Source organism: Aquila chrysaetos, chromosome 2, assembly GCF_900496995.4.
Source record: "Aquila chrysaetos chrysaetos chromosome 2, bAquChr1.4, whole genome shotgun sequence".
Taxonomy (NCBI): Eukaryota; Metazoa; Chordata; class Aves; order Accipitriformes; family Accipitridae; genus Aquila; species Aquila chrysaetos.
Window position 1 is genome coordinate 26,817,427 of NC_044005.1, and position 23,919 is coordinate 26,841,345.

The window sequence follows — 23,919 nt, forward strand, 5'->3', positions numbered from 1 at the left end:
CAAGGCCTGAGCATGACAGATGGGGAAAGCCTGACTTAGCACAGCCTCATCCTTTCAAGGAACTGCTGATGGGACAGTAAAGATCAAACACGCATGTAGAGCTCTGCAATTCCTTCTCTTATTAACCTCCCCCTATTCCCCTCAATCACAGCTGGATCCCATTCATTTGCTTCCCTCTCTCTCTCTCCAAGCTGACTAAAAAAAGGACTTGACATCTTTCCTTCCTGATTTTCATGTGCTTACCATTTCGTTCCTGACACTATTTGAGCAGCGGAGGGAAGGGGGAGGGTAGCTACCTAGAACATCTGGCATCTTGACAGTTTTTTTAAATAGATTTTTAAATGGGGCTAAATAAAGACTCTGTAGCACTCAGAAAAATTTTGCTAGTTCCACAGAAATCCACTTTGTGGGCTGCAATGGAGAACAAATTCTTAGCAGTGTTTTTCCTCGCCAAAGGCTAAATCTATTCCCAGATAGTCCCTGGGATCTGTAGGATAAATTCCATGGGTGGTATAGCCCTATTTTTCTGCACTCTCAGCCAGCTCTGCTCACCTCTGTGGTCACTCCAAGCAAGCAGGGGCAGTGGAACAAATCCAGGAATATTTTTTTTTTCCCCTCTCCCATTCTGCCAAATTTCAAGTCCCAGCTCTGCCTGGTGAGCCACAAAGCCTTTGTACTGCAACCTAGCTCCACTGAGGGAGAATCAGGAAGACCATTGGCCCTAGCAGTACCAGTTGAAGCTACCTTACCACTAGCCTGGGGCTGGAAAGAGACACAAGTTACATTGCACAGTTAGCTAGTGCAGTTCCTAACAGCTATGTTGCTATTTCCCAGGGCTGCCAAATGAGAACTACTGAGTGGCACACAATGATCTAGAAACAGCAACAAGCAACCTGCCAGTCTCTGTATTAGACATCTGCTCCTCTTTCCAGCACCCCCAGGAGTCCTCAGCTACCATTCTTTCGTGTTAGAGAAGCCCATTTCCTCTCCATTTTTGATCCCTGTACTTGACAGCTAGGGCCAGAGGCCACTTCAGAAGCTGCAAGCCCACAGCTAGCCAGATTCATCCAAGCTGCCCACAATGAGAATGTGCTTTTATGGCCCAAGATACCAGGTAGGATAATGGCAGTGGGACTTCCCCCTGGTGAAAAGCTGCTGCAAGGAAAAGAACTCCAAAGTTACCTTCAGCTCATCACGAGCACATCACCAGTAAAGCCCCCTCTCACCCAACCTGCTCAGACAACAGGTTGTGGCACAGTTCTCAAAGCCAGCAGGGAAACTGAAAAGTTGACTACACAGACCCCAACATAAAACAGGAGAAGCACTCTCCATCCCCCAGGACACCCTACAGAGGTCTGTCAGTGAGATCTGAGTTCCTGAGGACTGGGAGCTGCAGGACACCTGAAGACTCTTAGCTGTCCCTTTGCAGATGGCAGGGTATGCTGGCCAGATCTGCCTTCCCAACCACCAGGGAGCAAACCCAAAATCATCTACCCGCAATCCCAATACCCCTTATGTCTGCCTTAAATACAGCAACGCGCCCTCACACAATGCCTCTAGGCACTGGATTCAATGCGCCTTTCATTAAGCCTGACAAAGATTCACAGAAGCTGGTTTGTAAGGGCTGAGAAATGGTTTGGCATAGTCTTGATTCTCCTTGTGCCAAGAACTCTCTCATCCCTGACAAAGCAGCTGCTGGGCCATCTCATCCTCTCCCTGTGCCTCCCTAGGGACCACTAGAACCAGACCTTGTATGGGGCCAATGCAGACTAACAAACACACAGCTCCAAACTTCACTTTAGACTATCTGGATTTTAAAGAACCATATTTTTTTCCTACAAACCTTCCCAATGATTGAGTCCCTGGACTGCCAAGTTCCAACTGCACAGGGTTGCTCCTTGCACAGTATGGGGGAAGAGCACAGTCACTAGGGGTGCAGAGGCAAACAAGGGACTTACTTGTAGGTTTTGGTTCTGTCCAACCAGATGCCGGAGATCAGAGCCCCGACCATCCCCGACAGTATAATGGTGAGTCCAATCCTGCCAGCATTCACCTCCTCCCCCTGTGGCGAGACACACACACACACTCACACAAATGCAGGAGCCAAATCATAGCCAACAAGAAGCAAAGTGCAGAGAACACGAAGAGACACCAAAGTCAGTGTCCCATACACGTCTTCTGCTGGTAACACACTAACCAGAACTAGCCTTTGCAAGAACACTTTTGGGCCCACTATGAGCCAATGCAGTGCCCTATTCTGGCTCATGAAGAAAAGTGGTTTGGCACTTCTCTCTGAGCCAGACCAGAGGAAAAGGTGAGCACTGGGAGCATGAACAGACATGCTCAGAGGAGTCAGCATAAACCCTGTGAAGCCTGCTGTCTGGTATTAGGATTTGGGCCAGATCGACCAGGAAATATTGGGTCCCACTATAAGGCAGCACAGAAGGGAGCCCTCTGGCACGCAGCCCCAGCAGTAAGCTCTATAGTAGCTCAGCTACTGAGGCACCCCACCCTTCTGCCACCAGAGCATGAGTGTGGGCAGCCTCCTAGTACAGATGTCCCAGTAGAAATCACTGTCAGTAACAGGGTGGAGGCTATTGCTGGAAGAATTTCTCAGAAGAAAATGCTGCCATTTAGGGTGTAAAGGAGCTGTCTTTGCTAGAGCTCGCCAGCTTTTGCACAAGGTGGTGTAAAGAACTAAAAGAACCATTGCTCTCCTGCCAGCCAGCCACCTCATGCCAGAGCCAGCCAAAAGTGCTGTGGCATTGCATTTCTTACAGACTCTCCTTTGGCAGCCAGCTCTGGACAACAGCAAGCATCAGAGGGCCATGAGGGTTGGATGCACTTACTGGGTAGTGATGGATCACCATGCGGTTCAGCAGAGTGGACAGGGCGTAGAAGCAACCTGTATTCAGACCTGAGAGGGGGATAAAAATGCAGCACATTCAGAGACTGCTACTCTCCTGCTGGGTAGTGAAAGGGTAGAAATGCAGAAAGAGGGAGAGAGATCTTTGGGAGCAGCGATCCATAACAAGGCTCAGGAGAGCCAGCCGGACTGGCTAGACATAGGTTACTGAAAGAAACGCAGTCGAAGGACAGCCAGATCTCAGCATGCAGGAGGAAGCACCCTGCAGTTTCAGGATGGTTCTTACCTGAGCAGCTAGAGGAAGGGCTGTGCATATTTCTGGTACTGAAAGGTCTTGCAAGTCCTTCATAGGGTCTCAGCCCTCCCTCACAGCCAGATCCATCTTTAGCATTGCAGTTTTCTCCTCCCCCCAGCCAAGGTAAAATACTAGAAAAGCACCTGCCTCAGCATCACACCTTTAACAAGGGCCTGGGATTCAATTAACACCAGTGCCATTGACCTGTGTGGTTTCCTTCTAGAGAAGAGCCTGATAGCACCCTCCCTGCTGAGAGCCAGTAAAAAACACCCTCTCGAAGCCAAGAAATACCAGAAGGCAAGTAGGAGCAGAGCCAGTGGTGAAGCACAGACATTACTTCCCCCAGGCACCTGGTGTGTGTGTCTGCATGGGAGAAGTCTTGCATTTTAAAAGATATCACTGAAGCCTGAAAAAAAAAAAAAAACCCAACTGTGAAAGTAATTGTCTTTCTGAAAGGGAAGTTAGATTAACTATTAGAGGCATCAGCCACCTGGTGAAGGTTTCTCAGTATCACCCAAGGTGAGAATGGAAACCGTTGGGGTGATACTGGTCAAGCCCCATTCAGACACTCTGCTCCAGCTTACAGGCAACTCTGGTTGAATTAAACGCCTTCCCAAAGGGCACAAAAACCAAGAGCTTTGCTTATGGTAGACAAGAACATCCAGATGGGCGCTGGACCAGCAGTACCGCAACGGCTACACTCTCACCTTGGGCGATACTGAGAAACCTCCCCCAGGTGGATGAGGTCTGTAACAGTCAGCACAACTTTCTTCTCAGAAAGTCATTTACATTTGCAGTTAGTTTCTCTTCAAGGCTTCAGTGATCCTGATGGGGGGAGGGATGGAGACACAGATTTCACCACTGCAGCTCACACATCTATAGGCTTCATAAGGAGGCACAGGTTTAAAAACTGGCACAGATGCCTGAAATCCTGACAGAACAGATACATGTCAAGTTCCTACTTCCTACTTTTCTTCTTTCAGCTAAAAGCAGAAACATCACAATACATGATACAGAAGTGCAGTCTAGCAGGAAGAGCTTTGACAAAGGAAACAAAATCCTGAGCTCCCCTAACCCCGAAGTCCTCGGTGATCCTGCACCTAGCCCACTCCTCCACTCAGACACTGGACACGCATTGCCCTACACAGCTCAGGAAGCACTCTGAGGAGCCACAATATTGGCAGCTGGAGGGGACATCACACTTGCTTCACATGCCATCTCTGACAACATTAACCAGAGCTCACTCCACAGCTTCATGGCACTGAGAACAGATGGAAGAATCTTATGCAGGTGATCCCAAATGAGCCAATTGCCTGTGACAACACTCACTGCTCCAAAAGCACGTGTCAAAAGGTTACAAAAAAGGCTAGTAAGCTGAGTGACTTGCTCTTTAGGCAGGAGGAATCCACCCAATCCTTTCAAAGAGTTACTCAGAAAGGCTGGAAACTCCAGCAGGGCCAGCAGCCAGAGCAGGGGGAGAACAACTGAGGATCCCACAGCAAGGAGGAGCCCTTGAAAGCCATCTTTTTGCAACACTTGGCTATGGCAGAACAGCCCACAAGAGCCTCATTCAGCTTCATCCTATCTCCACCTCTGGAGCACCCTGCTCACTAGGAGACAACACAAACTGCAGTGCCAGGACATGGGGGAGTGTGGCAGATAACCACCGTCCCTCTGCCCACTACTGCTTCACTTCAAAGCTGGGCATAAACATAGACCAGTCATCTGTGTATCCCTACTTCTCACCCAGCCAAGAGGACAGCAGCCTTGCAGGGACAGCCAGACGCTGCTCTGGTAGCTGATGCTGTCACTAGACCAGCTTCACAGCAGCTCTGTGATGCATGTGATTTCCAAGAGAGAGAAGGGCCCCTGCGCCCAAGCTGGGCAGAAAGCAATGCAGAGTTGGCAGCAACACTTGGCACCAGAGTCAGGCAAAATATTCTAAGAATCAAGACAATGTGCTGAATTTGCATTTGTGAGGGCTGGCAAAAGTTGTAGGCATTTCACATGTCACAGTTGCTCAGCAAAGTTTCTCGGTGAATTACAGCTGTTTGAATGCCAATAAAACAGGCAAGTGCTGTTTCCAATGGGGCAGTGCCCATTTGCCCACACAGATAAGGAAAAACAGAACTAGTAGCTGGGAGCAGGACATCTGAAGGTCCAGCCCCACCTGATTCATTAGCCAGTTACCATGGTTTGCTTGTAACATACTGTAGAAGAACATCTTTGAGATGTCACCGTGTCTCATCTATTTTACAGAGGCCAGAAAGGGGAAGTTTATTGCCTACAGCTCCAAAAGGAGCCCTTATTAAGCCTCAGACTAGAACCAAAGTCTTCTATAGCTAAGCAGCCTATTGCCTACATGCCAGACTATTGGTGTCCCTCTTCTTCACCCTTGTCATCCTCCAGGCCAATGGTTCCTTATGCAGATCGCACTGCCCCATCACCTTTGCAAATGCTGATTCTTTGGGGTTGTCTCATCACTCCCAGCCTTTCCCAGGCTTTCCTGCCCCTTTCCTGCCTACTGCCTCCCAGTAGCAACATGCTTGCCAGTGCAGAGCCCAACCCAATAAACCCAAGAGTTTCTTAATGCCCACTCCATGTTATGCCTCAGCTTTACAGAAGCAATGTCAGCAGCCTTTGAGAAAAGGCTGTCTGAGGGTTTTCCTGAAAACCACTTCACTAGCACTAACATAGCCGCAGTGCCACCAATGTTTGCAGCACTGCAAGTCTTGGCACAGGAAAAAAGTTGGCAGTTGCTAGTAATATCAAGACCTTAGAGGTCTGCAGACCTGTTCTGACCTGGCATCATGTAAGGGCCCCCACTCTTTCTACAGCCAGGGGAGATGAACAAGCAGCAGGTTTCCCCCTCTCTCCCCTGACACACACTATGCTAATAAAAAAGCTAAGAGAGGCTGCAGGTTATCTTTGTGTTAGCTCAGGAGGATGACTCTTGCACTCATGTGGCTGCAGATGTCTTAAATCTTGGCCAACATAACTTTTGACTTGAGTAGGAAAAAGTGTCCCCATTTTAAAGCCAGACTAGTTAAAAAAAAAAAGTTTCACTGCATAGTTCTCTCTCTGAGTAACAGTCACCATCTCGTCAAGCTGGAGACTGACATGAGGCTGACACAAAGAGGAACAGAATAAATGCACAGACCAGTAGGAAGAGAGACATAATTATGAGCCTCTGAACAGCCTTTCCACGTTGTTTCTGACTGCCAGAAGGGAATTATCCCAGGCAGGTCAGATTCTAAACTTGCTCTTCATACTGAGAGCCCTCCTCTCTCCTCTACAACTTGTTCACGCATATTAGAACAAATGCTTTCCACTTTCTTTTCCCGGAAGGGTAAGTGCAAACTGAGCAGATAACATAATCCAACTTTTAGACACAGTCTGCCTGACAGTTTTTTCTGTCTCCACTTTCTGAGAGAACATCATGTACCATAAAAAAAAAAAAAAAAAGGAAAAAAAACCCAACCCAAACTAGCAGCTGCAATGCAAACCAGCAGAGCTTAAGGGCGATCTGAGAGAGGCATTTCTAGAAGACTACTGGACTGAGAAGGGAGAAGAGATTTCAACAACTCCAAAGACTGTTAGCACCCTCAGCAGGTACAAAGCCACCATCTCACTCTCTCCAACCTGGCTACTCATCCACCAGGTCCTTTAGGCACAGCTGCTGGCAGAACTGCAGAACTTCCAGCACTATTTAACTTTCCCCCTTGAGGAGCTTCCACAGCAAGCTGGTAGGAAGTGAGGACAGAACTCCCTGCCGACTAGCTGGCTACAGTATATCCTATTATGCACCCAGGCATAGACCGCAATGGCCTTTCTGCTAAAGAGGAAAATACTTTTCCATATGACAATTCAGCATCAGGAACAGATTCAACACATCACACTGCCCTCAGAGAAACAGACCAAGACTGCTAAAGAGAAGCAAGCAGCAAAGCCAGTGTGCAAAGACAGATGGCAAAATAAGATGTTCTCCAATCCTTCCTTCCGTTTGCTTCACAGGGACTGCCAAGGAAGTGACACAGCCTGTACATCTACATGCTCCACATGACCTCCACTGGGATGCCTGGCAGCCATACCCTTGCTTGGGAAATTACTTTCACTCAGTGCTGTGACTTGCACTCAGACACAGCTCCATGTATTTCTTAGGTAAGCACTTAGATTAGTTCATTGCAGGTAACTAACTGACTAGAAAAAAAGACAACAGGATAAGGAAATCCCCTGAACAGAAAACAGTCAAAGACTGGGAGAACAGTAGTGGAGGCTTATTATCCTCTGTGTGCTTCCCTTGCTTTTGTTCTTCCCTAGGCATTTGCTTGTAACCACTGCTGGAGATTACTGGGCTAGAAGGACTCCTGGTCTGTGGCAGCACAGCTATCCTTATGCTCTCCTAGAAAAACTCAGGCCAGTTACTGCCCCAGCAGAGCACGGAGAGGGAAGGAGGAGCTAAGCATGTCTAGCAGTGATAACTGCAGAGAGGAAAGGCCAGACCTTACCGTAAGTGACCATAAGCAGCAAAAAGTTGCCATTGCGGAGCAGACAGAGGATTGATTGCACGTAGGAATACTCCTCTGTTGGTCTTGACCGGATCAAGGCCTGAGCTCGGCTCGGAGGGTATGGGGGCTTCTCCTTAAAGACTGAAACCAGATACAAAATACACCTGTTTGTAAATGGTGCAATCAGGGAGCCTGAGCATACACTGTGGGTAGAGCTGTTTGAGGGACGGCAGAGGGGCTAGTAAAACCAAGTGTACAAAACACACCATCGTCCTTAAGCTTTGATCTCCATGCATGAACTTATCCAGGACCAGGAATGAAGAGGGTTTCTCCAACAATAACGCCTGCCACTGGGGAAACACCTTGCCGTCAATTAGCTTTTTGTGTAGGCGGTGTCTGGCAGCAACAAAAGAGTTCTCAGGACTAATAATGGCTTTGTCTCCAGGAGGGTGGCCAGCCAGCTGTGAAAGTGTTGCATGGAGTTACAAATGCAAAAGCGGAATGTGAAAAGCCAGCTGGCAAAGGTGGCCTGGAGCCCTGCAGTGCCCAGTGCCTAGGGAGCAATGACCTATGCCAGGTTTTATTTCAGTCCCAGCACTTCTTAGGCTGGCCAAGCCATCTGCTGTCCCTAACTAGCATTAAAGTAGCATCCAGAAATCCCGGTCGCAAGTGATACTGCTGTACCAGGTGCTAGACAGCCATTTTTGTACCTTGTCTATTCCCTGGCCCAGATTCTTTAAAGTCTACATGTGGTTCAGCCACCAGGCAACATGAACAAGCTGGCAAGAGGAGCCTATAAAAAAAAAAAATTACATGGAGTTCAGCAGACAAGCTCTGCTCTCCAGTGAGCCTGCCAATCTTTCATGCTAAAGATCTGGCTTCCACTTCACATGTTAAGCAGGCGAATTGCACCTCTGGTGTCCTGCTACTGCCCTTAATGCTTCCTTCTCTCCACTCATAACTGGTTACCTTTTTTTTTCCTGGGAACACCTTGTTCCTGTGATGCCATATAACCTGCCTCTTTCTCCCTACCCTTAAGAGATAGTCAGGTCCAAGACATAATCCAAGGCCCAACACCCTGTTTGCAGGTAAGATGACTGTGAACCTTAGAAGATTTCTGTTGGCTTTTAAAGGACTTACTCATGACAGGGTTTTATTACGCAGGCGATCAAAGCATGACATGAACAATTTGGCAGGCTCACTCACAACCTCTTGTACACCCCTCTACACGTGCTGTTCATCAAGGGCTTGAAGCAGCACAATATGGTATTGCATGACCCTGTCAGCTGCGTGCTAGGACACATCCCCAGATGACCTCCCCAGCCCACTTCCTAGCACACAGGCCCCTCACACACAGAGGCTGATCTTCTCAGTCCCGCCTGTGTACGCTCCCACCTCCTTACCTATGACAACCAGGATGAATAGGGCTGTTGCCATGCCTGCAGTTGCGAAGAACATAATGCTGATATGGTAGGCCAGCTTCTCCACATCCTCCACATTGGGAACCAGAACTGGAGGGACCAGAAAGCCCACAGCAATGCCGAGCTAAGCAGGAGAGAGAGGGGACACACAGAGGTGTGACATGGAACCCCAACACTGCCACCACCCCACAGCTAACCCCCCTGATGCCCAGTAAGGGCTAACTGAGCCTAATCCAATTTCACAACCAAGGTGAAAATCTTCTTTACCACCCAACAATTAAGAGATAAAAGCCAGCTACCCATTGCAATTAGACCATAAGAGAGGTCCCCCCATTGCACTCACAACTGTCAGGATATTCAAGGCAAGGTGTTACAATAGAATTGAGCAGAATAAACACCTGCCTCCATCTAAGTGGAGGTCTTGTTTCCCTTGTCCTCCCCCATGCATCTATGTTCCTGTCCACGCACACATCCCACCCCTCATCTTGCACCTGCTCTGGTGCTGGCCTGATCACCTGGTAATCCAATCTTGCTCATTAAAAATGGCAGAAAACAAACTGTCAAAACCCACCACAATTCTTTGCTGGGTTAATGAGTTGAACCAATTTATTTTCTAGCCAGACAAGTGCAAGGGCCGAGACAGAAACCTGCCCACTCCTAATGAGCGAGATATTCATCTGGCTCAGCCACTTTATGACACTGTTTCCTATTGATCCCCCTCCCAAGACAAGGCTCACCCTATGACTGCTAGGAGAACCTAGAAAAACATCAAGGTTGAGAGTGAAGGAAGTGCTGACAGCACATATCCTAAACATTGAGATTGTGTGATGGGGCTTGGCAACTGCCCCTGGATAAAATGCTCGGCTATGAAGGGCTGCAAGAAGAAACCCCTGTATCGCTGGCCTCTACTGTGCCAAGAGCCCCACATGTCCAGCTGAGGAGCTCCTGCAGTGGCAGCACACATTTTAGTGAGGATATTAGGGCTTTTAACTCCACAGCTATTTCTCCAGGACAGCAACAAGGAGCTGTAGCACCACAGGCTTTGCCAAACTGGTAAGCGGGACTGACAGTGGCACAGACCTTCAGTGTCATCCTCAAATGCGAGAGACAAGAGAAGAAATAACTGCTTTGGTGCTTAGGAGCACACTCTTCTTTTCATAAAGTGGGAACCAAGTGCACTCAGCACATTCATGAGCACTCTAAACACAAGAGGAGCCTAGAAGGCCACTTTTCCTCCCCTTTGTGTTTCACTGTTTGTGGCTGCATTTCAATCACCGTTTGGTTCCCAAGCACCGAAGCACCGTGTGTTTACCTGTTCCCCTGGCCCTTCCCAGTACCTGCAGCCCTCTCAGACATCAGAAAAAGAGCCATGATCAAGCTCAGCTCTTGCTTGCTCTCAAGGCTCTGCACACCCACCCATTTGGGGCAAAAGCAATGTTTTGTTTAGCAACACCCTCATTTTTGCTATTTCCTGATTTAAGCCTGTGTTTGCTGTTGTGGACAATGACAAGGCACACACAAGAGCCTCCAGTAGATGGAAGGAGTGAGAAAGCACCCGAGACATGCCAGGTGGCCATGCAGCCATTCTCATCCTTGCTTGAAACTGAGATTTCCAATCTCTTTTGCAGGCTTGTACCATTTGCCTGGAGACAGAAAAGTGCTAACAGTACCAGAACAGTGCTAGCTGAACCAATACAGACTAGCAGCGTAAAAAAAATCCCACCCCCAGTGGTTATTTATGCTACACCAATACAGCCTCTATAGAGCCACTGCCCTCATCACACTAAGAGGCAGGAGTATGCAAAACATGGAGATGAGGATACAGTCAAATTAAGCCCGTTGCATTTACCCAATAGGAATCAATTAGCATCACCATGACCCGTTGTCCCAGGATAATGGGCTGGAGAGGATAGTGTTTTATGCCTCACTGATGAATGAACAGCAGGAAGACAGCACCACTAGCCAACTGCTGCCCTACAGAAGGATTCTGCAGTGCTCAATGTCTTCATAGTCCCTAGAAAGAGTCTATAAGTATGGAAAGCAAGGACTAAGAAAGGCAAGGACTATGCTGCTCATAAACCACATCCAAGCATGACAGCACACAGAGCAGAACAACCCAGGAGCCCTGTAACCCAGGCATGAGCTCAGACATGTTGCCTGGGCTGCCTTGTAGCAAAAACTCCTTGTGCTTTCTGCATGCTTTCTCTGTCACATCTCCATGTTTCTGGGATGCTGATGAACCCATTTTGGAAGACCCACTCATGGGCCAGGATCAAGATCACAGAACAAATACATTTCAGGTGCTATATCTGGTAGTTGGGATAAAAATGAGCTTGCGCCATCCAGCCCCAGAAAACTCTCTACAAACTCCCTCCTCCTCCATCCAGCTGGGGGATTTTTGAGACAGGAAGAATGCTTATGTTTCAAACAGAGCTATCTGCTAGGTTCAGACACCCTATTTAGCTTACAAACAAGTAACTTTCAACCATGTCTGGCCAAACTTCTGCTGTGTCAAACAATGCACTCCACTGGGACCTCGAATAGCCTGGGTCAGGATCAGCAACAGGCATCTGTGCCAGAGTTCATTTCTTGGTGCTGGGACATCACAGGGAGCTGGTGGGATGAGTCCCCAAGAGATTATAGGTGTGGCCCACTGCTTCAGGGCACTGTCAGGAATGAGAACATTCAGGTGTTGGTCAAAACGACTGAAGACAGACACAAGTTGTGCTGTCCCAGATAGCAAGGACTGAAAGAGCTTAGGAGGAAAATTAAGAGACCATTAGGAAGGTTAAACGTTCCTAACACCCACCCAGCACAGGCAACCTCTGACACAGGACTAAACTTGCCAGAGCTCAACTTGTTCAGACATGGCCTATCCCCAGCCCCGCGCCACAGTGAGTCAGGTCTGCTCTCCTCCTCTGCACTGCCCGCTGACCCCTGAGACTCACCGACTAACAGCGAGCACAACTATCAGCTGGCTTAGAGGCTTCAACCTCTGATCTTTATTAAATTGCACACCTCCCCCTTCTCTGCACAAGGGAAACAAGCCTGCAGCTGCACAGAAGAGTGCACAGAAAAGGCAACTGCACCAAACAGATGCTCAGAGAACGCTCCTAGAGGGCAGAAGCCTGTTTGTCTCTGCAGCACATTTATTTTGCCCTGCTTGTGGCCAAAGTGCAGGCCTGTGGCTCTGGCGTGCCTGCTCAGCCCAGGACACAGCCACACTGGGCTTCACTCCTTAGCATTCCCAAGGGTTCAAGCTTCAAGGAAAAGACTCTCAACATTGCTCCTTTCCATTTGAGGGAAGAGTCCTACTAGCTCTTACATATCAGGTCTCATGTGTGCCCCTCCACCCTTTACCAGATAAGGTCTATAAACACCTGCCTGGAAATTGATCCTTTGTCTTATCACCATTTCATTCTTGGAAGAACTGGGCTGGATTCCTGCGCTAGGTGCTTCTTGGCTTCCCGCTCTCTGCAATCACGTGCTACTGAATGAGCTGCAGTCACGAGCTGCTGAACCATAGCAAAACAAGAACAGGAAAGGAGGAGAGATCCATGCTTTATTCTGACCTCTGATATAAGTTTCTCCAGCACCACAGTCAAGATTCACTCTTTTCAGGTCTCCCTCTAGCTTCTCCTTCCTGAAAAAGGAGCTATCTGATGTACCTAGCAGAAAGGGTACTGAGAATCTGTTTTGCAAATTGTTCAGAAATACTTTACTGGGAAGTCCTATAGTCATCACTTACCCAATGGGACACAGACTTATTCAGCTTTCTTGGACACTGCTGTTGTCTTTTCAGAAGACCTAAACAATTTTTCTAAATGTAGATGGATGTTTTGTCCTCTCTCTTCTGCTCCCAAAAAAGGAACCACTTTTATCCATTAGGAGTTTGTTAAACCTTTGTGAAGGACTAGTGGTAGAAGAGGAAAAAAAATCCCAGCAATCATATAAAATGTAGCTCCTATTGCTATTTCAGAGCAACTGATGGTACTACTCCTATGAAGATGAGGCCCCTTGACTAAAACTGAAGATTTCCTGGAGGATACTCACAGACCCTGGCTTATTCATACCATTTTTAGTCACAAAGACAAGCTCTCAACAACACAATGAGTACTATACAGCACATACTTGACCTTTCACAAGGAGATTTTTAGCCTGGTTCTCAGCAAGCCAGTGCCCTCATCACCATCAGCCCAACAGACAACACTGTAACCAGCTAACCGGAAAATTTAAAGATGCCTTAGCAAGGGAAAAATAACTTTTCTCCCTTCTCCACATGTCTTACATCAGGGCTGGGAAAATAAAGCAATTTAAAAACAAGGTTGGTTCTGCAACAGTCTGTGCTACCCTCCTTACAGAGACCATCAGTCATTAGGGTTCATAGTGTAGTCCCTCTCACCAGCATACAAATTAGCATCTCCAACCTTTGTACAGGCAGAAAGGTCTCCAAGACCTATATAGATAGGCTCTAATTCCCAAAATTTGGCACATCATTCACACCCAAAACACACAACACTGTCCTGATTTCTGAGAATCTCTCCTCAGGAACCGGGCTGCTGGCACTTTATTTTAAGAAGGCTTTGGGGTAATTTTTAAACAGAATACGAGGGAAGTCAACAACTACAGCAGAGTGCACTGTTCAGATGACTTATTCTTTAAAGACTGGTAAAGGATAGAAGATTCCCCTTTTGACCAGTTGACCAGTCCCAACAACAACATCATATTCAAGATTCAAGTGTATACAAGAACAGGCAATAAAACCAAGAGCCGATGGCTAATAAGATGGTATAAATGTACCTGAAGTCCTGAAATGGAAAATGGGATGTCTAATTTAAGTTTAGCTGTCTGTATACTAAGTCTGCTGAAGGAAGTTAATCAGTTCGGCATCAGCATAAAAATTGAATGATTGATGGAGGAATAGGTCTCCACCTTAAAGAAAACTAAAAGTCAGCAACGGGAATAAAGAAGCCCTATAAAATTCCGTAAGTAAGCACAAATATTGACAGAGGAGACCACCAAACCCAGAAGCGTTAAAAGACAGAAAGAGAGAGATGCTGCAAAGGCAGAAAAAATACAACAGTGAGAAATTTCGACAATGCCCTTGCAGACTAAATAAGTGTCATGTCAGGGATGATGCAGAGACTGCATTTTTTATTCCATAAATACTCTTTTCTAAGGAGAACCTATAAGAGGCAGCACAATTTGTGATTTAGACCTAGAGCAGCACAGTGTGACCACAATCAATATTACAGAACAATTCTGCACTGCACTCAAATTCAGCTTCCTTGCAGCAGCAACAAAATAAAACCCACTCTCCAAAGCACTATGGCAATATTTAACTCGCAAAAGCTGCCTAAAAGGAAAGAAGCTTGTTAAAAGGAAATTAAAAAGAAAAGCCAAGAAATTAAATGCTTGCAAGTGGCATGAAGACTGTGTAAAGACACCACATCAGAGGCTCAGTTTAAGCCTAGAGAATATTAGCAAAATATTTTAGAACAGAATAAAGGAACCACAGTTAAGTAAGTTAAAAAAAACAAAAAAACCCACCACACCAAACCAAAAAAAACCAACCACCACCCAACGCAAAAACTGGACATTATTCCTTCAAACAAAGAAAAAAAGACAGTAAACTAGACCAAGCTAAAGTAAGACCATAAGTAGGCCAAAAAAGACTCTGGAACAACTTTACAAACTAAGTCAAAACTCTTCAAACACAGCAAAATCAGGAAGCCCGCCAGAAAGTCTGTAGGACCAAAAGATGATCACTGTGGAAGAAGAACATTTGAGAAAGAGGGAGAACTAAATGAAGTCTTGCACAGTGTTCACAAAATAATACTTATGGGAGGTTTCCACATCAACAGAACCTCTTCACACGGCAAAAACTTAAGGCATTATCAGTGGAAGACCTTAATCAATTTATTTCAACTAATTTCTTCTATGAGGTGTCAGGACCAGAGGGTATTCATCCAGGAGTTCAAAAGAACAAGTCAATAGAAAACCCACACTACTCGCACACAAACACACCAAACTTCTAACTCTGCTCTGCTACCAAATACTCAAATCAGGAATGGAGGAAGGGAAAAGCTACGTGAATTTTTAAGAGGCCTGGCACAGGCAGGAGTCCCAGAAAACCCCAGGGCCAGCAGCCTGATGGTTTGGCCAAATGGGCAGAAACTGTAACAATCAATCAAAAGATTGAAGTTTACATGTTGATAAACACCAATACAACAGGCTTTTCAGACATTATGATTTCAATACAATCTCAGCAAGTTCCCAAGCCAAGACTTTGGAGAGTTAGGAGGATACATTACTTTTTTTACTGTCTTTCCCTTAGCACTTACCACTGACTAGCCTGGGGCTGCCTTACAAATTTGGCCTAACCTAGGCCAGATGATCCTCTGTTCTGATGCATTGTACCTTTCCAAAGGAAAGGCTTTTGGGAAACAAAACAAAACAAAACAAAACAAAAAAAAAAAAAAAAAAAAAAAAAATCAAGGCCTTCTCCTGCTCTCAGCAAAGAGCATTTGTCAACACACCACTCAAGCTACTCTACCTTTCCACTCCCAGAAGAGTGACTTTTAACAGGGCCCACACTCATTTTGATCTGGGCATCGATCTTTCACCCACACTTCAGATCAGCCTGGAGAACAGAAATAGGAGAATCTAACTACCCACTGCAGACCTCTCGTTGAGAGATGTTTGTGAAACTCTATCAAATGCAATGTTTTAAAGCATGAATAAAACAAACACTTCATCTGTGCCAAAGACTTCCCTCCTGGCACCCCTACACTGAGCCACCCACACAATGCCACTGCCAGAAGCCTTCTGAGGGTCACAACAACCCAGTTCCCTCCAGGGCCACACCTCCATTTCTAACGGAGCGTCCTCCACTGCCTCTGAAAGCAGGGGAGCAGGAAAGATCCGTGTAACTGCTGGGGACATGCAGTACCAGTCTTGAACTATTTACTTGCAATGCACAGCACTACCTCTAATGTTTAACATCTACATCAACCAAGGAACATGAAGATGAGGAATCCTCTAGAAAACCAGAGGGACTACCAGGCTTTGGAATAAAATGACTCATACTTCAATTGTTTTAACAAGTCAGTCCTGCAGTACACACTGATTTACCTGTTTTCTGACACATATGTTTAAGCCTGTAGGGCTTCACATTTTCAAGATGTTCTTCCCCAGACACAACAGTAGAAATGGTTTTGGGTTTCTGGATTTGGTTTTGGGGTTTTTTTTAATTATACTTCATTCTAATACAAGTGGCTTCAGATACTGAGAACTTAAAACAAATCTTGTGAGATTTCCCAAATGAATGATAACTGACCCAACAATATTATCACCAAGGAAGCCAAGGTTCTTGGTGCAAAGTCAATAAAGCAAGCCTGCACCCAGCAACTGTCCTTCTTCTAGAAACCTCCATCTCCGATAACAACCACAATAGATTGTCTCTCCAAAAATCTTACAGACAAAACACACAAGCCAAGTACAGCAACATCCGTGCTGTTCAGTAACAGATGAGACTAGATCAGGATGTCATGTGGCCCACATTAGTAGTGCAAACCAGTGCAAAGATGCAGAACATAACTGGTAGTGGCAAAAGGACACATCTGACAGGTGAGAGGAGGGGGAAGTTGCAGTTTGCTGGATCTGAACAATGCGCCTCTTGTTGCAGTAGGAAAGCCCTTATGAAGGGGAACAGAAAGGCTCTCCTTCTCACTACATTGCTTTTACACGTATGAGAGAGGGGAACTTTGAACCAAGCTCAATACACAGAGGACCCATATCAGATGCCTCTCCAACAGTTCTGCCAACATAACTAAATGCATCAGACCTGGATCTCCATTCACCCAGGGAACCACTTTGAGGACGTACCTTTACAAAGTCCAGGACAATGCAGCCTCTTCCTCTACTTTTGTCTGTGTGTCAAAGCTCTGCCTTGCGGTGCTCCCTCCTTTTCTAACTACAGGTGCCTCCCACGCTATCACCATGACGATTCACAGGAGCAGCTAAACTTTCTGACCCTACAGTTCATGTACCACAATCTGCAGAGAGCAGACAGCCACCCCCTTCTCACACCCTGTGACTCCTACTGCACATTGGCTTCCCAATCCTTTACTACCAGCACAGGTTCCAACTGCCTTTCTATACAAAAGGCTACAGTAGAATTGAAAATACCCAACCGAAATGCTGTGTAAATCAGAAGCTGCCAGTTCCTACCCAGTATACTTTTGTCTGGATGCTGTCCAGAATATGCTTCTTCCATACCACTGACAGCAAAACTAAAGGAGTCTGTTGAAATCCAGATAGTCAGGAAGTCAACATACGTGAACATTTGCAAACCACAGCTTAGTCACCTTTCTTGCAGTGTTTTAAGAAGCAGAAAGGACGCAAGTTGTGAAAGGAAAAACTGTAATCCAGGCCTTGTGACAAGATAAGATAGGGCTTAGGCTCTTTTTTACTCTCCCACTGAGGGAGATAATGTATTTTTTCAAACTGTACTTGCACAACCAAAGCTCTTCTGGAAGCAAAGCAAATACCCTTCCTCATCACACTTCTGCTTCTGTGGCATCATCTCACGCTGCTTAATATGATGCAATGCTGTATGACAAAGACTACTTCTCTATGCAAGTCATTCAGGGCCTCCCAGCCTTGAATGCACCTTCCCCCAGTTTAATGGGAAAGAAACACTACACAGCAAAACAGCAGTAGGTAAGAGAGAGTAAAGCAGAAGAGGGGTTTCAGCTCTGACAGCTACCTCAGCGGCTGCTGGAATCTGCAGTCAGGATATAATACTTTGGTCAAGGACCTACTACAGTCATCTAACATAGCCAGCCCTGGGGGATCCTGCAGGGCAAGTGCTGAGGGTGCCATAGGGCAGCCCCTCCCAGCAAAAACACTGCAGTCATTCATTTAACTCCCATGCAGCTTCCACAGATGATAACCCAAAAGCCAACTGCTTCTGTGAGGGAGAAGGGGCAGCTGCCTTTGGTGCACGGCTGGGAAGGGACCACCAGATGAAATGGGTAGAAAAAGTTCATTTCAGGCTCTAGTGTCCATTTATAGAAACTTAGGCATTCCTGGGAAAGCCACATTGCTATTTGGTCAGCACACCCTCCCACGCTGAGCCACATCCAGGACCTCGGAGAGTTGGCCACATTGCACTCCTTGTGGTCCAAGTGCTCTGATCCACCCTGCCCTTTTTTACAGGGGGAGAAAGGAGCCAGGGCTGGAGAATGTCAACCATTAACCACTGTGACTACCAGGTCCTCTTGGTTCCTTGCTAAAATCTTCTCTATTCTAATAGCTAAAACCCTGGGAGATACAGGGCCATGATACAGAGGGATGTGAGGCAGACCACCACCTGCCCCTATTTCTAACAGGGATCAAATCTCATCTGAAGAGATGGGGAGTCTCCAGCAGGGACAGAACAGCCAGAGAGATCTAGAAGTCCACCTGAAGACAGGAATTCCACAGGATGTGCTCTATTTTCACAACACTTAGACTTTCAGATGCTGCCTTCCCTGAAGGGCAAAAGGTACAGAACAGAGTTAGCAGCGAGGCATCAAACAGCAGCACATGCTCAGCACAAACAGTGCTGCAGGCTCACCAGCACAAAAGCAATGGCCATTCAGATGTTGTAGACCCAATTATTTGGCAACACCCACCCACCCACTACCCAATGCAGACTCTTTCCCCCAATTCAGAACAAGAGGAAAGGACCTACCAGGAGAGAGAGCGAGCATTTGCCTGAATTACATTCACAGCTTATCATCCAGTTTGTCCACTTCAAAAGCCATCACCTAATCACTGCTAGACTGGCACTCCCAGCAGTCTGCAGATAGCACCTAAAAGCTCTGCCTCAGGCCATTTCTGTTACGGAAGCCCTAAATCTTTGAAGTCACATGCCAGCTGCATCAGCACAAGGACAGACCCCACCTTAAGATCAGCAAGGTGCTGCATCGTTTTTCCCCAGAGGCAGAGATTAATGCAAAGGTGAAGTTTTCTCCCAAACCACATCAACACCTTTTATCAACCCCTGCTAAAAAATGAGGAGGCAAAATTACAGCAGAAACGTTGTCTAACACGCTGCATCCTTACTCTCAAGCCCATCAGCTGCTTTTTTCTCTTCATCAGAATGGCAAGAGCCAGGAACAAGGTCTATTTCAATCAAAAAAAGTGACAATATTTGTGGCAAAGCAATACAAAGTCACAAACACAAATGTTCTTTCATTGCCCCTGTGCAACACAGTTACACACTTGTCTGTGTGCTGCCCATGTCCCTTGCCCATCAAGTGACAACAGGAAGATACAGCAGTAAGAGATACGCCTAAAACCAACATGCCTGAAGAAGCGTGGCCCAAGCACAGCAATCCAGCACACACCATGGCAGCTGAAGCAGAGAGCTGGTACCTGGCCACCACACTCCAGCTTATAAATCTCAAAAAGCCACAAGAATTTAACTCATTACCTAAACATTCCCACCACTGTGATAGTTCTGTCATGCCACAGCACCATGTTTCCTCATCCCCAAAAGACAGCAGAGCAAGTATGTTAAAGGAAGGGGCAAGGCCTGCTGCTCCAGAAAGCACATACACCTGCAAATGCTAGTATCTCAGGAGAGCATTTCTTCCTGCTGTGGTCCTGTCACCAGAGAGAATGAGGGGACGGTCTCCTTCCGACATAGAAATCAGAAGCCTGTTTGCTGCAACCTGTCAGGTCTGAACCACGGCCCCAAACAGGGAATGGGCTGATGAATCAATACACCAAAATGCAACCAGCATGGCCTTACACAAACCACTCTCTCCCGCCCACCTCTTGTCCATGGGACTTCGCGTAGATATCCAGCACCAAGCTCCTCCACAAGTGACACTGCTGATGATGTAGCAGGCATGCTACTCCTGATGGCTGTATTTCAGAAGCATGTCAGACAAATTCCTCCCAATATTCAAACAGATCTGAAGGACATTAGTGAACTCTTCAAAACACTTCTGCTTCCTTAGCAATGAGATGCTAATAGTATTTTAATAACACTAATATTTTAATGCCAAAGTATCCAACATGCAAATAAACACCATTCTACACCTCCCCATACATGCATTTGCAGGGACAGGGAAAAAGAATGGAAAAACCTATGCATCTCCCTGTTAAAATGGGGAAAAGTAAAATGTCATGAAAACCAGCAGTGGGTAAATAAGGGAATGTGATCACCTCCTCCACAGGTGTCCACACTCTTCTAGAAGCTCTCCAGCATTGATTCAAGAGTGCTCAATCTAACCCTCCTTTGCACTTCAGATACCACAGCCAACACATGATCACAAACAAGTGAGGAGAATCTGATACTCTACTAGGGTTTGTTTGTTTGTTTTTTAAAAGATATTTAATACCCAGTCTGACTGATTTAATGATTTACTTTTCAGGGCTAACTTTGAAACTGAAGGTTACCACCACTCAGCAAGCAGCAGCAGCATCCAGAGCAGACATCACCCCGGCAGACCTCAATGAGGCAGCAGGCAGGGCTCTCCTCAGGACAGCGCTGCTTAAGTGCTGTCTAAGGCCGAGAGGGTAGGAGCAGAAAGAGGGCAGGTATATCAAAAAAAGCAGCAGTGACACTGCCCCACTCCTCCACGTAGTTGGTTGCAATTCTTGATGGAGAGGGACATCAGTGTTTAGCATTCAATAATAATAGTCATGATAACAATTCATGATAGAGTTTTCCACCTTGAGGATCTGTAACTAAGTGACGTGGCAAGGAAAGGAAAACCATACAGTTGTAGAGGAATGAGCATAGGGAATAATTTGCCATGCTGGCATACTGCAATTACAAACCCGCTGTATTATACCCTTTGCTAACACTCCCTAACACACAGTCTTTAACTGCAGAGTCAGGAAAAAAGGATGCCTTTATTTCTTCCCCCTGCCCACCATCACCAGTAAACAAAATAGCTACTTTTCATTCATTGTGATTATGCACCTCAGGACCCTTGACTAAGGGAATTAATAGGTCCTTCCTACGGAGTACGCCCTGCCTTTAGTCATTGCCATTTCTGACCTCTCCGATTCTCTAAAAGGAAAGTCTGGGCTTGCAAAGCAAAGGCTATGTACTGAACTGAGGTCTCATTGCCACGTCAGTTCAATCTCCAGAGCAGTGTGGAGCACCAAAAGCGTAGCCAAAGTTTGCTTTTCACAACCGTTACACTAACCCCCTCCATTTAGGACGATGAGGATACCACACATGCATATAGCATAGGCTGAAACCCACACTGTTTGGATTCGTTATGCACATTGTTGAGTAACTCCACCTGAATAATTAAAAAAAGTCTGAGAGCAAAATGCTCAGTTACTTATTTACTCCTAAATCAGCAGAGTGCTCATGCCAAGTCAAATGCCTTCCACTCTGAAGATTCATGTAAAACACATAAAAACCAGCCCACTAGCCTGGGTGATAAGAGCAAAGAGGAAAGCTTAGATTCACTCAGAGAAAGATAAGTATGTTTTCTCTTTCCAGAGTCTCCTTAATTCCCTAGCGCTGTTCCACAAACTTCAGTTCCTCAAATACCATCTCTGAGCATTCACTCTTTTTGCCTCAGGAGTATCTAAATAAATACAGAAACCCAGGAATGTGGGGAAAGGAGACCTCAAACCCACGGCACACAAAGTTATCTGTGAGGAAGAACCATGCATTAGAAACCAGCTGAATTGCAAACCATTCAAACCTGAAGAGCAGCCACCCACAGGCTGAATCAAAGATGGTCCAGGGTGGTGCACAGAGTCACGTGTAGCAGAGTACATTGGATCTCAAAGCAAGGGACACAGGTCCAGCCTAGCAGCTAATGCCAGGTTCCGATTCCCTCTTCTTGGTGTCAGTGTTGCGGAGCCACACTCACTTCGCTTATGCCGTGTTGCATCAGTATTGGCCTATCTGCTTCATGCAACAGGGATGAGTGGGTGTTCTGGTGCAAGGGTCAAGAAGCTACTTCCCTGATCCTTCCAAAGCTGTGGAAAAACTTATCTCCTCCAAGCGCTAGCTGACTACAAGAAAAGACTGTCACAGCTTGAGGAAGTGTGGGTCACTGGCCTCCTTGACCCACCTTTTTACAAGAGTGCTCAGGGAGCTTACCTCACCCTAGCTTGATGGAAGGTTTGTTTCTTTTCAAAGCAACTGCTGGTAGAAACTCTGTACCTACTTTTAAGAGGTGTGAAAGTGCTAAAGTCATTTTCCTCCAGGGCTCAGTGGCAAGTACCCTTTTCAGTATACAGCTAATCTCCTTTGTCCCATCTAGTTGTCAGCAGAAGGAAGATATTGCAGTGTCAAGTCCAGATGCAACTGCAGATCTGAGGTTTGCAGGACACTGCCTAAAGCACGTTTCTCAGCACCGCACATTCCCCTCCAGCCCATCCATGGTTCTACTGAATCACACCCCTGGACTAGAGATTCGCAGACACGAGAGTAGGAGGGCACTGGAGAAGCCTCCCGACTCCAAACACCTCTCAAAGCCAGACTTGTACCCAATCCCCGCGCTGCCTCCAACTTTGTAGACTTGGGTCCCACCTGCCTTTGCCACCGCCACCAGCCCACAGCCTAACCCTAGCTGCGTCCCTCCAGGTACCAGCTGCATTTCCCAGGGGGGAATTTCGTGTAGCTGCCTCTTATCCCTGCTGCTGCCCTCCAGGCCCTGTGCATCTCTTCCCCCTCCCTGGTTTGCCCCCTTAGCACTCCCAGTCCCTGGCCAGGCAGGTGACGGCCCACCCCACGTGCCTGGCCAGGCAGGGGACAGCCACCCCATTACCTGGTTCCCAAAGACAGCAATGGAGCAGGCAGTGGAGACCTCGCGGGGGCCGAACCAGACAGAGGCGATGCGCGAGGGCATGCCCAGGATGAAGACCTGGGCCAGGGAGCAGATGACCTGCCCCAGGACGGTGATGGGGAAGAGGTGCGGCTTCAGGCTGCCCAGCTTCACCCAGGCGCCCAGGGCGTTGAGGGCCGAGCCGGCCAGGGCGATGAGGCGCAGGCCCCTCTTGTCCAGCAGCCAGGCGACAGGGAAGAGCAGAGGGATGTAAGTGACCATGTAGCTCATGGAGAGCCAGTCGATGGCGAAGGTGCTCACGCCGTAGAAGCGCACGAAGACGTTGTTGATGCTGCCATACTGGATCCACTGGAAGGCGTTGCACAGGGAGTAGCTGCTGAAGAGCAGCACCACGGCCCAGCGACGCCGGGACAGCCGCACCTCGGCGGTGGCAGCGGCGGCAGCGGCCTCCCCCGCCGCCGCCAGCCCCAGCGCCCCGGCAGGCTCCTGCTGCACCATGCCGGCAGCGGGGGCCGCTCGGCTCGGCTCGGCTCGGCTCGGCTCGGCTCGGCTCGGCTCGGCTCGGCTCGGCCCCGCTCCGCTCCGCTCCCCGCCGGCACCCACCTGGCCGGGAAACCCCACCCGGCCGCCCCCGCCGAGCTCACTGGCCGCCGCGCGGGGAGGAGGGGCCGCCGCCCCCGCCCCGCCCCGCCCTCCGCCCCGCCCCGCAGCGGGGGCGGGCAGGGTGTCTCGCCGCCCGCGGCGGGGGGGGGACACGGCCGGCCGGCGGGCCCGCCGAGGGAGCTGTGGAGCGGTAGCCGCGGAGCGGGTCCTGCAGAAGCGCTGCCTGCGCCACAGCAGAGTGGCCGCGACCCCCTCCCCACGGCCGCCACCAGCCCGCCATTTCCCGGCCCCGCCGAGCGGCCGCCCCGGCTTAAGAAGGGCCCGGTGCTGGAGAGACTTCAGTCGTCAGTGCATAAACCGAAGTGATGAACGGGACGTGGACTGACCCAGAACTGTGTCCTGGGGG

General features: G+C 47.9%; 1 protein-coding gene across 3 annotated transcripts in view; it reads right to left on the reverse strand.

The window, feature by feature from the left end:
• The window catches only part of FLVCR2 (FLVCR heme transporter 2), a 42,625-nt gene extending 19,141 nt beyond the window's left edge, over positions 1-23,484 (reverse strand). For 2 of the 3 annotated variants that reach the window (XM_030000367.1, XM_030000351.2), the window contains exons 1-5: positions 22,893-23,483; positions 9,073-9,214; positions 7,670-7,810; positions 2,850-2,917; positions 1,959-2,062 (exon numbers count right to left, since the gene is read on the reverse strand). In XM_030000367.1, coding sequence (XP_029856227.1) covers positions 1,959-2,062; positions 2,850-2,917; positions 7,670-7,810; positions 9,073-9,214; positions 22,893-23,408 — 971 coding nt within the window. In that variant the 5' untranslated portion in view covers positions 23,409-23,483. Of the gene's footprint in view, positions 1-1,958; positions 2,063-2,849; positions 2,918-7,669; positions 7,811-9,072; positions 9,215-22,892 lie in introns of all 3 variants that reach the window. The other variant, XM_030000357.1, reaches the window with a different exon arrangement.
• Positions 23,485-23,919: the final 435 nt, after the last annotated feature.